The sequence below is a fragment of the Drosophila simulans genome, chromosome 2L, assembly GCF_016746395.2.
Source record: "Drosophila simulans strain w501 chromosome 2L, Prin_Dsim_3.1, whole genome shotgun sequence".
NCBI lineage: Eukaryota > Metazoa > Arthropoda > Insecta > Diptera > Drosophilidae > Drosophila > Drosophila simulans.
In genome coordinates, this window is record NC_052520.2 from 4,936,501 (window position 1) to 4,948,889 (window position 12,389).

The 12,389-nt window shown below is 49.0% G+C and overlaps 8 protein-coding genes across 10 annotated transcripts; 4 read left to right on the top strand and 4 right to left on the bottom strand.

Annotated features, from left to right (window-relative positions):
- The first annotated feature begins 32 nt into the window (after positions 1–32).
- Positions 33–1,177, top strand: LOC6731026 (DNA-directed RNA polymerases I and III subunit RPAC1). The gene is made up of 2 exons (XM_002078151.4): positions 33–184; positions 244–1,177. Exons 1-2 carry the CDS (start codon positions 45–47, stop codon positions 1,103–1,105), a joined length of 1,002 nt encoding a protein of 333 aa, XP_002078187.1. The 5' UTR covers positions 33–44; the 3' UTR covers positions 1,106–1,177.
- LOC6731027 (U3 small nucleolar RNA-associated protein 25 homolog) lies at positions 1,092–2,487 on the bottom strand. 2 transcript variants are annotated; one of them, XM_016178981.3, is made up of 2 exons: positions 2,069–2,487; positions 1,092–1,755 (listed from the first exon to the last, which is right to left on the bottom strand). In XM_016178981.3, exons 1-2 carry the CDS (start codon positions 2,276–2,278, stop codon positions 1,171–1,173), a joined length of 795 nt encoding a protein of 264 aa, XP_016023514.1. In that variant the 5' UTR covers positions 2,279–2,487; the 3' UTR covers positions 1,092–1,170. The 2 variants fall into 2 exon arrangements, with proteins under 2 accessions (XP_016023514.1, XP_002078188.1); XM_002078152.4 differs by having other exon boundaries at positions 2,036–2,487.
- A 194-nt stretch (positions 2,488–2,681) lies between these two features.
- On the top strand, positions 2,682–4,972 carry LOC6731028 (KIF-binding protein). Of its 2 annotated transcripts, XM_039292388.2 has the most exons (2): positions 2,683–4,539; positions 4,878–4,972. In XM_039292388.2, the coding sequence occupies exons 1-2, from the start codon at positions 2,823–2,825 to the stop codon at positions 4,931–4,933; spliced, it is 1,773 nt and encodes a 590-aa protein (XP_039148322.1). In that variant the 5' UTR covers positions 2,683–2,822; the 3' UTR covers positions 4,934–4,972. The 2 variants fall into 2 exon arrangements, with proteins under 2 accessions (XP_002078189.2, XP_039148322.1); XM_002078153.4 differs by lacking the exon at positions 4,878–4,972 and having other exon boundaries at positions 2,682–4,715.
- LOC6731029 (39S ribosomal protein L28, mitochondrial) lies at positions 4,887–6,187 on the top strand. The gene is made up of 3 exons (XM_002078154.4): positions 4,887–5,028; positions 5,148–5,971; positions 6,024–6,187. Exons 1-3 carry the CDS (start codon positions 5,008–5,010, stop codon positions 6,085–6,087), a joined length of 909 nt encoding a protein of 302 aa, XP_002078190.2. The 5' UTR covers positions 4,887–5,007; the 3' UTR covers positions 6,088–6,187.
- LOC6731030 (GDP-mannose 4,6 dehydratase) lies at positions 6,168–7,892 on the bottom strand. Its single transcript, XM_002078155.3, has 3 exons — positions 7,626–7,892; positions 7,087–7,522; positions 6,168–7,029 (listed from the first exon to the last, which is right to left on the bottom strand). The coding sequence occupies exons 1-3, from the start codon at positions 7,794–7,796 to the stop codon at positions 6,449–6,451; spliced, it is 1,188 nt and encodes a 395-aa protein (XP_002078191.2). The 5' UTR covers positions 7,797–7,892; the 3' UTR covers positions 6,168–6,448.
- Positions 7,893–8,145: 253 nt separating this feature from the next.
- LOC6731031 (mannose-P-dolichol utilization defect 1 protein homolog) lies at positions 8,146–9,424 on the top strand. Its single transcript, XM_002078156.4, has 2 exons — positions 8,146–8,554; positions 8,617–9,424. The coding sequence occupies exons 1-2, from the start codon at positions 8,467–8,469 to the stop codon at positions 9,285–9,287; spliced, it is 759 nt and encodes a 252-aa protein (XP_002078192.1). The 5' UTR covers positions 8,146–8,466; the 3' UTR covers positions 9,288–9,424.
- LOC6731032 (inosine triphosphate pyrophosphatase) lies at positions 9,396–10,217 on the bottom strand. Its single transcript, XM_002078157.4, has 3 exons — positions 9,988–10,217; positions 9,623–9,932; positions 9,396–9,554 (listed from the first exon to the last, which is right to left on the bottom strand). The coding sequence occupies exons 1-3, from the start codon at positions 10,109–10,111 to the stop codon at positions 9,413–9,415; spliced, it is 576 nt and encodes a 191-aa protein (XP_002078193.1). The 5' UTR covers positions 10,112–10,217; the 3' UTR covers positions 9,396–9,412.
- Positions 10,218–10,389: 172 nt separating this feature from the next.
- On the bottom strand, positions 10,390–12,388 carry LOC6731033 (UBX domain-containing protein 7). The gene is made up of 2 exons (XM_016178980.3): positions 12,250–12,388; positions 10,390–12,160 (listed from the first exon to the last, which is right to left on the bottom strand). The coding sequence occupies exon 2, from the start codon at positions 12,042–12,044 to the stop codon at positions 10,554–10,556; it is 1,491 nt and encodes a 496-aa protein (XP_016023515.1). The 5' UTR covers positions 12,045–12,160; positions 12,250–12,388; the 3' UTR covers positions 10,390–10,553.
- Position 12,389: the final 1 nt, after the last annotated feature.

A 12,389-nucleotide genomic window follows, 5' to 3' on the forward strand; every position in this document is an offset into this window, starting at 1 on the left:
GGTTCAATTTTGTTAAATTATTTAATAAAAAAACACCGGGGCAAATGGCAAGCAAAACTAGGAAGGAGCCGCTTCTGTACATGGAGGAGTATCGGGTGAAGCAGGATCCGCAGGACTATGGACTGGCGGACGATGTTTTTTCCATTCAGGCGTTCAAGGAAAAGCTCCACATCAAAATCGTCAGGTAAATCTTAATTGAAATTACGATTTTTGAGTCGATTAACAACTGCTGTTCACTTCTAGAAACGACGAGGACGGCCTGGAGTTCGATCTGATTGGCGTGTATCCCGCCATTGCAAATGCCTTTCGTCGCCTGATGCTCAGCGATGTGCCCAGCATGGCCATCGAAAAGGTGTACATATACAACAACACCTCGATCATCCAGGACGAGGTACTGGCCCATCGAATGGGTCTACTTCCGCTGCGGGCTGATCCCCGGCTATTCGCATACCGTACCGAGGAGAGTACTGAGGCGGGGACCGAGCAGGATACGCTTGAATTTGAGTTGAAGGTGAAGTGCTCGCGGCGACGGGATGCTGGAAAGGATCAGTCCAACTTCGATGACATTTACAAAAACCACAAAGTGTACTCGGGTCATCTGAAGTGGCTGCCGAAAGGAAAGCAGGCGCAGATTTACAGCGAGAGTGCTGTGAACTGTATTCACGATGACATACTGATTGCCCAATTGCGACCGGGTCACGAGTTGGATCTGCGCCTGGTGGCGGTTAAGGGACTTGGACGGGATCACGCGAAGTTCTCGCCGGTGGCCACGGCCACCTACCGACTGCTGCCCCTGATAAAGCTGAACCGCGAGGTGACCGGAAAGGATGCGTACCTATTACAGAACTGTTTCTCACCAGGAGTAATTGGCATCGACGAGAATGAAACTGCCTATGTAAAGGATGCGCGCTACGACACGTGCAGCCGAAATGTGTATCGCTATCCCCAGCTAAACGACGCTGTGACTTTGGCCCGTATCCGAGATCACTACATTTTCTCCGTGGAATCAGTCGGCGCACTGAAGCCCGATGTCATCTTCCTGGAGGCGGTCAAGGTATTGAAGAGAAAGTGTCGGGCGCTTATCGACGAAATTGAGGCAGAATAGTTATTTATTTAGTTGTTAAAGAAATTATATTATGTACATAAGACAGCTTGATATAAATTGTAAGCCTACGAAGATCGTGCTTGGTCTTTCTTGCGCTTAAGCACCTTTAAGCGAAATTCCGTAAGGACCACCTGCAGACGCTCTTGGCACATTAGCGCGTCCTCCAGGTCCATGTTGTTCAGCTGCAGGGCCAAACTCTTGCCAAACAAGTCAAATTCGCTAATAATGGTGTCTTCCGTCATCGCGTTGACTTGAAATTCGTTATTAATCTCCGGATCTTCCGGCTTGAGCTGCATCATCTCTTCCTCGTAGACCACCTCTTGGTCCTGGAGATCTGTTTCATGCTGTTGTGCTTCGAGAAACTCGTTCTCAACCACAAATTCCTGCTCCTGATAGGGCTGATCGGTTCTGAGTAAATCATCCAGGATTGAGTCGTTCGAGGCAATTTCGTCCTCCTCCTCCTCCTCCTCTTCATCCTCCTCCATGCTCTCCACCTTCATCTCGTTCTTCATCTTTTGCAGCATTTTGCTTCTTGGCTTTTGCCGCGGATAGGTCTTTGATTTGGCTTTGGACTTTGCTTTGGATGAAATTATGGATGCCTCCAAGTCCGGGTCATGCTCATCTTTGTCAAGTTCACCCTTGACCATGTTCTGTAGGTATAAATGCAAAGGAGTTGTTAGTTTTATGTAAATTACCAATGAGATGAGCATTTTGGAGCGATAAGTTGTGCATCGCATAGCAAATAAATCCATCGATAGACTGGTTAACCATTTTTGCACAGGAAGTAGGCAATGGAATAATTAACGAAAAATATAGCAAAAATGCACACAAAAATCGTGTGTGAAATTTAGTTTGGATCGCAAAATATTGAAATTGAATCAATAATGGACACGGGTCATTCCAATTGCTTATGCACAAACCCAATCCCACCTTGGCAAGAATGTTGTGGTACTTGGAACTTTCCTGGTGTTTCCGCGTTACGAGGTGCTGCTTGATGGACGCCAGTCTGGCGAGGACATTGATGTCGCAGATCTTGCAGTGCGCCGAGTAACCATCGTTACTAGATGCGAGCCAGCTGGAGAGCTCTGGATATTTCTCCCACTCTGTGCGATAGCGTTGGTGGTACAGTCGCTTCACCTTCTTGTCCTCATCAGTCTTGTAACCCTTCAGCATTGTGATCGCTTTCGGATGAAGGCGGTTGTCAGATTGCTTGAAAAGTGTTCTTTGAAAGATGAGCGCCAAAAGAGCAGTCTTTAATAGCTGATGGTGGTAAATATTTTGGTATATTCCAAAAATTTGCGACGCGAAAAAAATCTGAAAGTCGATGCGGTGTGACTGTAATCTAATACGTTATAATACCAGCTATCAAATTCAGGGTTGCGACGTAGAAGTTGCTGCGCAACGGTCACACTGAGCTGTTTTGTTTATATAAATAATTATTGCCTCCGAGCTTATACTTAAGACTTTTATGGTCGTGTTATGAGTACATTTTGAATATCTTTTACTTGAACATGGTTTAAATTAATTTAGCTTGAGATTTTAAATAAAATATTCTTCCATGGTTTGGGTCTCAGGTAAAGTTTAAACGTCAAATACGGCCACACTACACACTCATCGATGGGATGACAAAATAGAGAAAAAACTTTTAACATAGTAAATAAAAAAGTTTTGCCGAATTCAGGACAACTTTTGCCTGCACCGTGTGTGCTCAGCCAACATGGTCATTCCAAAGGAGATCCTAAGCGACTACAAGGAGCTGTACGAGAAGGCCAACCGTCTGGTGGAGGAGGAGAGCCGCAATGATCCGCCCACAGATCCATTCCGCTCCCATTATAAAGCGCGCGATGTGCTGAATGACTTGAAGAAGCAGCTGGACGACCAACTGGTCTCTGTGCAGGCCAGCGAGGAGGACGGTGGTCAGGACGATCGCTGCTACCACTCTCTGTTGGCCTTCGTTTGCCGGGATCTCGGCAGGATCTACATATACACGGAGGAGCAGGCAGAGGGCGAAAAGATGCTCAATCGTTGCCTGGAACTAGTCACGCCGTTCAAGGAGTGCCCTGAGGGCATCATTCCTTTCATTGGGGCAATCAACGAGCTTAGCATTGTGCTAGCCTCCAAGGAAGAGTACAATAAAGGACTGGAAATTCTCCTGGAGGCAGAAAAGATCTACGAGGAGTTTAGGGACAGTGGTCTTAAGGCCCTGGCCATTCAGGATATGTTCAATCCTCCAGAGGATGGTCAAGAATCTCCCGAAGCTGGTCCCAAGGAGCTGGAATCCCTGTACACGCTCGTCTCCTTTTACATGGCGCAAATGTACGGGCATTTGGGTGAGCCGGAAAAGTCGGCCAAGTGCTGCCATCGCACCCTCCATCGGCAGCTGGAGTCGAAAACATACGATCCCATTGATTTCGCACTAAACACGGCCACCTTGTCACAGTTCTATATTGGAGAGAAACGCTTCGAGGAGGCCCGTCATCACCTGGCCGCTGCTACGCTCATCATGGCCGAATACGAGGTACACATGCTGGAACCGGAGATGAGCGAGAAGCAGCGCCAGGACGTGTCAGAGACCTTCAAACACCGCTACGCGGATATTGCACGCTGTTGGGCCAAATATGGATTGTATTTAATGAACACATCCAAGCTTCGGCTAATGCGGGACGAAGATGACGAGGATGCCAAGAACCTGGGGATAGTGCTGCGCAATTTGCGACTGGTCGAGGCGGAACAGTCCCGGTTTCCTGGCCTTGACCTCACCGCGTGTGAAAATCGTATTAGCTGTGAATACTGCCTGACCTTCGACGATGCCAAGTTGGTGTTCCATTTCGTGAACGAGTGGCTGGACATAGCCAAGGACTATTACAAGGCCGAGAACGAAGCTACTGAGTATTCGAAGATAATGCAGGATTACGCCGAGGCGTATGAGCACATTGCCTTCTTCGAGGAGAATCCAGAAAACCAGGCCAAGATGCAAAAGCGTCGCGCCAAGTATCTGGAAGATCTGTTGGATCTGCTTGACCCCATCTTTTACATGAAGATCTGCCGAGAATGCTGGTATGGAGCCGGCACAGCCCATGCTGCCGTGATGGATGTCCGTCTCGACATCATTCGAGCCACTAGCACTCCAGCGCCGGAGGACATCAAGAAGGTCAATCAGAGCTGTATGAAGGCCATCAAGCACTTTGAGAGCTACGTCAAATCGTATCTGGTCAAACCGCCCAGCGAGGAGTGGCGACCCAACATGGACGTGGAGGAGCAGCGGCACATGCTCTACGCCCACTTCCACATCGGTCGCATCTACTATAAGCTGATCAGTGGTCATCCCCTCCAGCAGCTGGAGCACCTAACTAGTTGCCACACCTACTACAAGAAATTCGATGCTGGTTGTCAGCTGCACAAGGAGGCGGCCGAGACGCTGCAGGGCGAGATCGGTGTTGTGCGCGAAATGCTCCAGCTGCTGCCGCTCAAGATAAACACCATTAAAACCAGGTTGAACAAGGCTGGACTCACCGCGTGAGAATTTCCGCACATGAGAATTTCCAAAAAATAAATAGCATTTGCTAAAAGCTTTATACGTAGTCCAAATAAATCGCGTATGTTCCAAAGATATTTATTTGTTAATACATTAGTAACATTATTTAGCCGCAATTAAAATAAGCCCAAAATTATGGAAATTTTGTTTTCTATCTCCGAAATACTTTTCAAAAGTCGGCAACCCTGTCTGATAGTCATTCACATACGAACAGCTGTTTTTCTCAAACAGGAAGAGGAAGAGCGCCGTACGAAGTTGTTGGCCTGGCCAAAATCAGGGAAAATATAGTTTGATAGCCAAGTTTAGACTGCCACTATAGTTTTAATAGTGAATAATAACCGTAAACTGCAAGTTGGTTCCTTAGAAAATGGCACACGCCACACCACAGGTACGTGATTGCCCCAAAAATAAAGAGGAAACTGGTAGCGCGCCGCGTTTCTGTGACGCAATAGCTGCGTTAACTTTCGTAAACCCCATGGAATAACAAAGCGTTTAAACCTCTTGCAGGGCGTAAAGCTATTAAACGGATGGAAGCGTCCGGGTCGCTTTGACAAGGGTCTGGGAGCCCAGCTGCCCGAGGCGTACAAGAAGTTCTGGCGCGAGTGGAAGCTGACGACCCCGGCTGCTGTCCATTATATCCCCAAGGAGCAGCAGTGGGAACGAGATGAGGTGACGCACGCCATCAAGCCGGTGCAGAACATACCGCTGCCATTGATCGACACGCCGGAATCGCACCGTGGCATCTGGGGTGGTGAGGCCGTGATCAAGGGCTTTCAGAAACGCCAGCAGACAAAGCGTCGCGTGCCGCACTTTTGGGTTCCAAATCTTAGGCGTTCGGTGGTCCACAGTCATGTTCTGGACTCCTACATGTCCGTGGTGGTGACGGAACGCACGCTGGAGCAGATCCACGAATGTCATGGGTTTGATCACTACCTCCTCAAGAATCGTGCCTGCGATCTTCGCTCCGCTTTGGCCCTGAAGCTCAAGCGAGAGGTGCTCCAGGCCCTGCAGAACGGTGTTCCAGCCCTCGTCGATGAGCCCGAACGGCAACAAGAAGTGCTCAGGGAATACCGCCGCTATCTGGAACCCTATACGCCCGAGGAAATCGATTGGTACGGCCATACCTATTTGGAGGCCATACGCAAGCTGCAAAAGCAGCTGCGCGAGGCGGAAAAGGTGGTGCCGCATAAGTTGGAGTTCCGCGGAAAGCTTATCGAGCAGCTCCGCCAGGCGGGGATCAGCGAAGCGGGAAAGCTGGAGAAGTCGGATGCACCAGCAGCGGGATCGTCAGCCGAGCACAAGGATTCGGACATCGAAGCGCTTACAAAGCTGTAAGTCACGAATACCTCTGTAATGAATTTCCTAACCATAGCTTTATTGCAGGGAATCCTCGCCCTCTTCCAGTTGGCTGTCTAAGATCAATCCTTTCGGCAAGAAAGAAACATAGAACAGCTGTCCGCGTTTGTTTTTGCTTAATGTGTTTAGCCTCGAACGAATAAACATAACTTCGGAAACATTTCGTTACAATTTGAAGGTATTAAAACGTTGTTACTCGAACGTCTTTATTCAAAATATTCGTTACATCTGGTACTGTATAAAAACAAGTAGAATCACACACAGAACACGAACGTACGCGGCAAAGTAGAAAAAGGAATGATTGCAAATCCCCACGAGAATACAGAAATACATTGACAAATCAACTACGCTGATCACTTTACGCTTAGACTATGGTTAGTGTATAGCTCCGCAAGCGGGCAGAGAGCTTTGTGCCGTAAAAGATCCCAGTCCGAGCTGGAAGCCAGGTAGGCCTAAGCGATTGGGTTTTTCCTCATTAATTCGATGTCAGCCTTCATCATGTCGCTAACCAATTCGACGAAGCTAACTTTAGGCGTCCAGTTTAGCTCTCGATTGGCTTTGGACGCGTCGCCTTGCAGCAGATCGACCTCCGTCGGCCGGAAATACTTTGGATTTATGCGGACGCGCACAATACCCGTGCCGCTCTCCACTCCCACCTCGTCCACACCCTTGCCCTTCCACGTTATCTCCCGATCAATATGCTTGAACGCGGCTTCCACGAATTCGCGCACACTGTGCGTTTCGCCTGTAGCTATGACGTAGTCGGAAGGCGACTCCCGCTGCAGCATCATCCACATGGCCTCCACGTAGTCGCTGGCATGTCCCCAGTCGCGCTTCGAGTCGAGATTGCCCAGTTCAAAGTACTCCATTTGCTTGTGATAAATCTTGGCCACGCTACGGGTAATTTTTCTGGTCACAAAGTTTTCGCCACGTCGTGGACTCTCGTGGTTGAAGAGGATTCCATTACAGGCGTACATGTTATAGGCTTCCCGGTAGTTGATGACGATCCAAAAGCCGTACATCTTAGCGCAGGCTAAAGTTAGGTGGAATTAAGTATTACTTTTAGCATTCATTATCGAAGCTGCCTTACCATATGGCGACCTAGGATAGAAGGGCGTCTGTTCGTTCTGGGGCGTCTCCACCACTTTACCATACAACTCCGAAGTAGAGGCTTGGTAGAACCTCACGTTCTTCTCCATGCCACAAGTGCGGATGGCGTCCAGAATACGCAAAGTGCCAACGGCGTCCACCTCGGCCGTGTACTCACTGAGATCGAAAGAGACCTTGACATGGGATTGTGCTGCCAAATTGTAGATCTCCGTGGGCTTCACCATATTGATGATCTTCACCAGGCTGCTGCTGTCCGTCATGTCGCCATAGTGGAGTTTCATCCGCCCACCTTTGTGCGCCTTTGGATCAGCATACAGATGCTCAATGCGGGTGGTGTTAAAGGTGCTGGCCCGCCGAATAATGCCGTGCACCTCGTAGTCCTTCTTGAGCAGAAACTCTGCCAAGTAGGAGCCATCCTGGGCGAGAGGGAACAAGTAAGAATCGAGCACTTTGAACACGTAAGCACGGAATTGAGGAGATGCCCCTGAAACAGCCGTGACTAATCCATCAATTACACACCTGGCCCGTTATGCCTGTTATCAGCGCCACTTTATCACGGGAATCGCCTTCGGCGCCGGCTTCCGTTCCATTTTGGTCCTTGCTGCCGTTGCTGCTGCATTCAGGACGTGGCTTCTTGGTTTCCGGTGCCCCATCAGAAGTCGACATTGCAATTAGCCGGGTATTTAGCATGTACTGACGCTAGTTTTAATTTTCACGCCGACGCAGCCCGGATAATAAACAAATTTTTGTCTTCAGCACACAGGTAGAGGTGAATAAATAATCGATTGGTTATCGATACATCGCAGTCGAAAAACTTGTACCGGACAGTGGGGCAATCTATTAAGCACAACCTAAATAATTTTCAAATAGCAAATATTTAATATTATTATAGAAAAAAATATTAGGTATGAAATGTTATTTTTAATAAGAATTCACCGCAAATTTAAAATTAAAACCAAATCTGTTTTAATAACTTTTTTATTTACGCTACTGCACAATGAAGCACTTTTGTTTCGATTTTGTCCCACGTTGTGGCAGTGTTGAGTAGCACGAAAACCCACGTAGCGATTTTTAGCGCATACCTTTCAGCGAAAGCCGGACGAAAATAACATAACGTTGGCACAACCACCTATCTTATCATTCCTCCTCCACTCCCAAGCCGATTCGCCACAGGGCATCAATATCTTCTTCGGCGGGACCCGCATTACGTGTGCGTAAACGGCGGCTTTCAATTTCATTCTTGGAGCGACCGGCCGGCCAGCTTGATAACACCGGTGCATAGTGAAACCAGCGCCACTTACTAATTAAGTACGACCACGACCTCCGAGATAAACAGAAGTCAATTGTTCGCAGCACAAAAATGACGGATCTTATCAGGCAGGGTGCTCTGTTCCTTATGAGCGAGAAGTGCTATGATAACTACTTCCTGGAGCACAACTTTCTAGACGGTGAGTGGCCGCTAATTCAAATGGGTCTGTACCTATTAACTATTAATTAACATTCCTCACAGTTCCCTGCTTCAAGGCTTTGCTGAGCAAGGGCCTGGGATTGGCCATTATCGCCGGTTCCGTGCTGGTCAAAGTACCACAAGTGCTGAAGATCCTTAACAGCAAGTCTGGCGAGGGCATCAACATTGTGGGCGTGGTGTTGGACCTGCTGGCCATCTCCTTCCACCTGTCGTACAACTTTATGCATGGCTATCCGTTCAGTGCCTGGGGCGACAGTACCTTCCTGGCCATCCAGACAGTCACGATCGCTGTCCTGGTCTTGTTCTTCAACGGGCGCAAGGCGCAGTCAGGACTCTTTCTAGTGGGATATGTCGTGCTGATGTATGTTCTCAATTCGGGACTAACGCCCATGTCGGTGCTGTTCACCATCCAGAGCTGCAACATTCCCATCCTGCTGGTGGGCAAGCTGTCTCAGGCGTACACCAACTACCAGGCTGGATCCACTGGTCAGTTGTCAGCCGCCACTGTGATCATGATGTTTGCAGGATCGGTGGCCCGCATCTTCACCTCCATCCAGGAGACTGGTGACTTTATGATCATCCTCACCTTCATTGCCTCTACCTTTGCCAATTCGGTTATTCTGGGCCAGCTGATCTACTACTGGGACAAACCCGCTGGCGTCAAGGTGAAGGCTTCAAAGGCCAAGAAGCCGAAGACCAAGAAGGATGACTAAGCAGTGCGGAGAGGAGTAACAAAAGTAGGAACAGATATACATAGAGAGATTTGAACTCGAAAAATAAGTTGCAACAACTTCTCGACAATGTAGAACAAATATGCGATGTTTAAATAAATTGAGTCCTAGTTTATTAACTTGTCCTGTTTCTCGAAGTGCTGCCGCAGTAGAGCTAAAGCGCGGTAGCGATGGGAAATGGTGTTCTTCTCGGATTTGGGCAGTTCGGCGTAGGTCTTATCGTAGCCACTGGGCTGGAACACCGGATCCCTGCGGCAATGATAGAGAATTTAATAAGCAAGAGCCATTTTATCAGACTTCTTACGCAAGTGACTCACCATCCAAAGTCCCGGGGGCCGCGAGGTTCGACGATAACGCCCTCGGTGATGCCCTTAAAGATTAGTGGCTCGGCATCCACACCGTCGCAGTAGCCAAAGGTGCAAATAGCCTGAGCGCTTTTGTTCTCCCAACCATGAAGCAGACGGTGTAGCCCCTCCGGCTGCAGCTTCTCCAGGAACCACTTGATGTACGGACCCGGTAAGCCCTCCAGCGCATTGAAGCACAGACTGGTGTCCTCCACCAGCACAGGTCCATTCACCTGACGCGCTGCCTCCTTGCACTTCTTGATGGCAATCTCGTCGATGTCCCCTGGCATAAAACATAGTTTAAGTACTACATCATTTAGATGATGGCTGTTATTCACCTTGCAATTCCGGAAGATCAATCTTCTGGGACACAATGGTGCGCGGGAAGCTGGGACCCAGGATGGCAACCAACTCTTCCAGCTTCTTGGCGTTGCCGGTGACAAAGGTAATTGGTTTCGACATGATAAAACAGATCCAATTGTCGCCCTCAAATTAAACAATTGGCCGCAGTATTCAACGCGATTTGCTAGACTAAAGCATGCGGCCAAATCAGCTGTTTTCTGTTTAGCTTGGGCGCGAAATGAAAGACAGGGTGGTTATCACTCAAAAATGTTCAAAGAGCTTAAATTTAAAAAATGTAGTCAAAACAAATAAAATAAATTGGTAAACTAATATTAAGTATAAGCTTGTATTATTTTATCTGACGATCCCTTAACACAGAGAAGAAAACACATGTGGTGTCTAAAAGCCTTGACAATAGCATTTCTAGTTGATTTATTCAACATAACTTATTTTTAGGACACAAATGTAATTCAAATGGAAAGTTTTTTTTTTTTTTGGGACGACAATATTTTTCTTGGGATGACAAAATTTGCAAATAAATATAACATGCACATGAAAACGTCTACTGATCGTCCGCGTTTGTGAGATGCAGATTGGCCGACGGATGCAGGCCGAGTTCCTTCAGGGAGCTATCGTTATGCTCCGCCTCAAGGAATTTTCGCGGGAAGGCGCAAATGAGCTTGTAGCCGTCCTGAGGGATGTGCTTGTGCGTCTGGCTGATGTACAGCCGCAAAGTTTGCAGTTTGGTGTCCGAGGGCCAGCGCAGCTGGACCATCTCATCTGTTCCGGCGGCGTTGAGCAGGCGCAGCTTCAGGGCAGTCAATTCAGTCTTGGCCTCGCCCAAGTGATTCTCGAAGGAGGCGGCGGCCACACCCTTGAGCTCCTCGTCATCGAACTCCTCCAGGCTCTCATTATCGCTGGCTCCATCGGGACTATCGTTTTTGTGGTTGCCTTCGCCATCGCCACCACCGTTCTCGTTTATGGAATTCTTGATGGCCAACTCCAGCTGTTCCTCTTCGGTTAACTCCAGTACCTTGGCACGTTTCTTGGGCATTTCCTTCGAACTGGCTGTCGAGGAGCATGAGGCCTCCGGATCGAGCACCTCTTCATCATCGATGTACGTGGCCGAACGCTTCGATGTGCCTGGTGCATCCTCCTGAATGAAGTCACGGTGCTCCTTCAAGAACTGCCTCAGATCGGGAAGGATATTCTCCAGCTTTTGCTCTGCGCTGCGCCACACTTCCTCGCCAGTACGGGGATCGATCACGCATATGTAAGGCAGGGTGGCGCAGTGGTAGAAGGCCACAAAGCGGCGTCCTTCCGAGGTGTCGTTGTCCACCTGCCAGAAGGTGAACTGGCGACGTATCAGTTTCTTAAGCTCCTTGTCTGACCAGACATCGCGGTTCAAAGTCTGCGACTGAAAGTTTTCATCCTGCACGTTGACCAGCAACCAGCGCTGACGCTTGGTGGCAAACTCCCTGGCAGCGGCTAGTGATCCGGAGTAGAGTATGTCCGTGGGCGGGCGGAATAGGTCTCCGAGGCGGGATGTGCTGGTTGCCGTGTCCGTTGTGGACCGTCTATTAAGTGCCATGGCCTGGCCGGCCACCACCATCTGGGCGGCCCGTCCGCGACGGATTCGATTGGTATCGGAATAGACGCCAGTGGCCTGTAGCTGCTCCTCCATTAGAGCGCCCTCGCGGGCAAAGTCGCGAAGGGGATGTACCTTGACGCGCTGCGTCACACGCGACAGCCGGCTACTGCTCCCCGACGCAAAAAAGTTGTCGTCCTCGGGCAGGATCAATTGCTCACGGACCGGGGCAATTGGCGCCCTTACCTCATCCTCGTCGTCCAAGACGGGTAGCGATTCAGCTGCAGCAGCGGCACTGGTTCCCGATGCCGTGGATGTGGAGGCTCCCTGTTCGAAAAACAGAGCCACTGCGGCGGACACATCGTTGGCACAGGCAGACAAGTAATATTTGGCCTCGTCCATGGAGCAAGCGGTCACCTCGCGGACCTGCTCCACCAGCCCATCCGGCGCCTCGCTACTGGACATGGCTTTGCTCTGGAGGATGGCTGAGTTTCTTGTTTATTAAATGGCGAGTTCCGGAAAATGCGAGCAAACGACCGAATAGTGCGATTTTCCAGGGACAGATAAATGCGTCCGCACAGCTGTGGGAAAAATTGTTAGCAGCCTGTGTTGGGTAACGTCGCGCGCCAAGTATATGCACACAGATTTAAGGCAGATATATTAAACTTACAATGTAATTCAGCGAAACAGAGATATTCACACAACAACAGCCAAGAAAACAATAAATTTGGAAAACTTACAATCAAAGACTACTTATATTAATTAGAATTCAAATTAATATCATCGAACTAACAACCAAAACATGTATCG

Bases quoted from the DNA above. Each gene is read 5' to 3' on its own strand.
- LOC6731029 (XM_002078154.4), top strand. From the start codon at position 5,008: ATGGCACACGCCACACCACAG. The intron at 5,029-5,147 runs GTACGTGATTGC...AACCTCTTGCAG, and splicing joins TGGCACACGCCACACCACAG to GGCGTAAAGCTATTAAACGG. The intron at 5,972-6,023 runs GTAAGTCACGAA...GCTTTATTGCAG, and splicing joins ATCGAAGCGCTTACAAAGCT to GGAATCCTCGCCCTCTTCCA.
- LOC6731028 (XM_002078153.4), top strand. From the start codon at position 2,823: ATGGTCATTCCAAAGGAGATCCTAAGCGACTACAAGGAGCTGTACGAG.
- LOC6731030 (XM_002078155.3), bottom strand. From the start codon at position 7,796: ATGCTAAATACCCGGCTAATTGCAATGTCGACTTCTGATGGGGCACCG. The intron at 7,523-7,625 runs GTGTGTAATTGA...CCTCTCGCCCAG, and splicing joins TAACAGGCATAACGGGCCAG to GATGGCTCCTACTTGGCAGA. The intron at 7,030-7,086 runs GTAAGGCAGCTT...ACCTAACTTTAG, and splicing joins CTATCCTAGGTCGCCATATG to CCTGCGCTAAGATGTACGGC.
- LOC6731032 (XM_002078157.4), bottom strand. From the start codon at position 10,111: ATGTCGAAACCAATTACCTTTGTCACCGGCAACGCCAAGAAGCTGGAA. The intron at 9,933-9,987 runs GTGAATAACAGC...GTTTTATGCCAG, and splicing joins TGATCTTCCGGAATTGCAAG to GGGACATCGACGAGATTGCC. The intron at 9,555-9,622 runs GTGAGTCACTTG...TCATTGCCGCAG, and splicing joins GGCCCCCGGGACTTTGGATG to GGATCCGGTGTTCCAGCCCA.
- LOC6731031 (XM_002078156.4), top strand. From the start codon at position 8,467: ATGACGGATCTTATCAGGCAGGGTGCTCTGTTCCTTATGAGCGAGAAG. The intron at 8,555-8,616 runs GTGAGTGGCCGC...CATTCCTCACAG, and splicing joins GGAGCACAACTTTCTAGACG to TTCCCTGCTTCAAGGCTTTG.
- LOC6731026 (XM_002078151.4), top strand. From the start codon at position 45: ATGGCAAGCAAAACTAGGAAGGAGCCGCTTCTGTACATGGAGGAGTAT. The intron at 185-243 runs GTAAATCTTAAT...GTTCACTTCTAG, and splicing joins CTCCACATCAAAATCGTCAG to AAACGACGAGGACGGCCTGG.
- LOC6731027 (XM_002078152.4), bottom strand. From the start codon at position 2,278: ATGCTGAAGGGTTACAAGACTGATGAGGACAAGAAGGTGAAGCGACTG. The intron at 1,756-2,035 runs GTGGGATTGGGT...TTATACCTACAG, and splicing joins ACCACAACATTCTTGCCAAG to AACATGGTCAAGGGTGAACT.
- LOC6731033 (XM_016178980.3), bottom strand. From the start codon at position 12,044: ATGTCCAGTAGCGAGGCGCCGGATGGGCTGGTGGAGCAGGTCCGCGAG.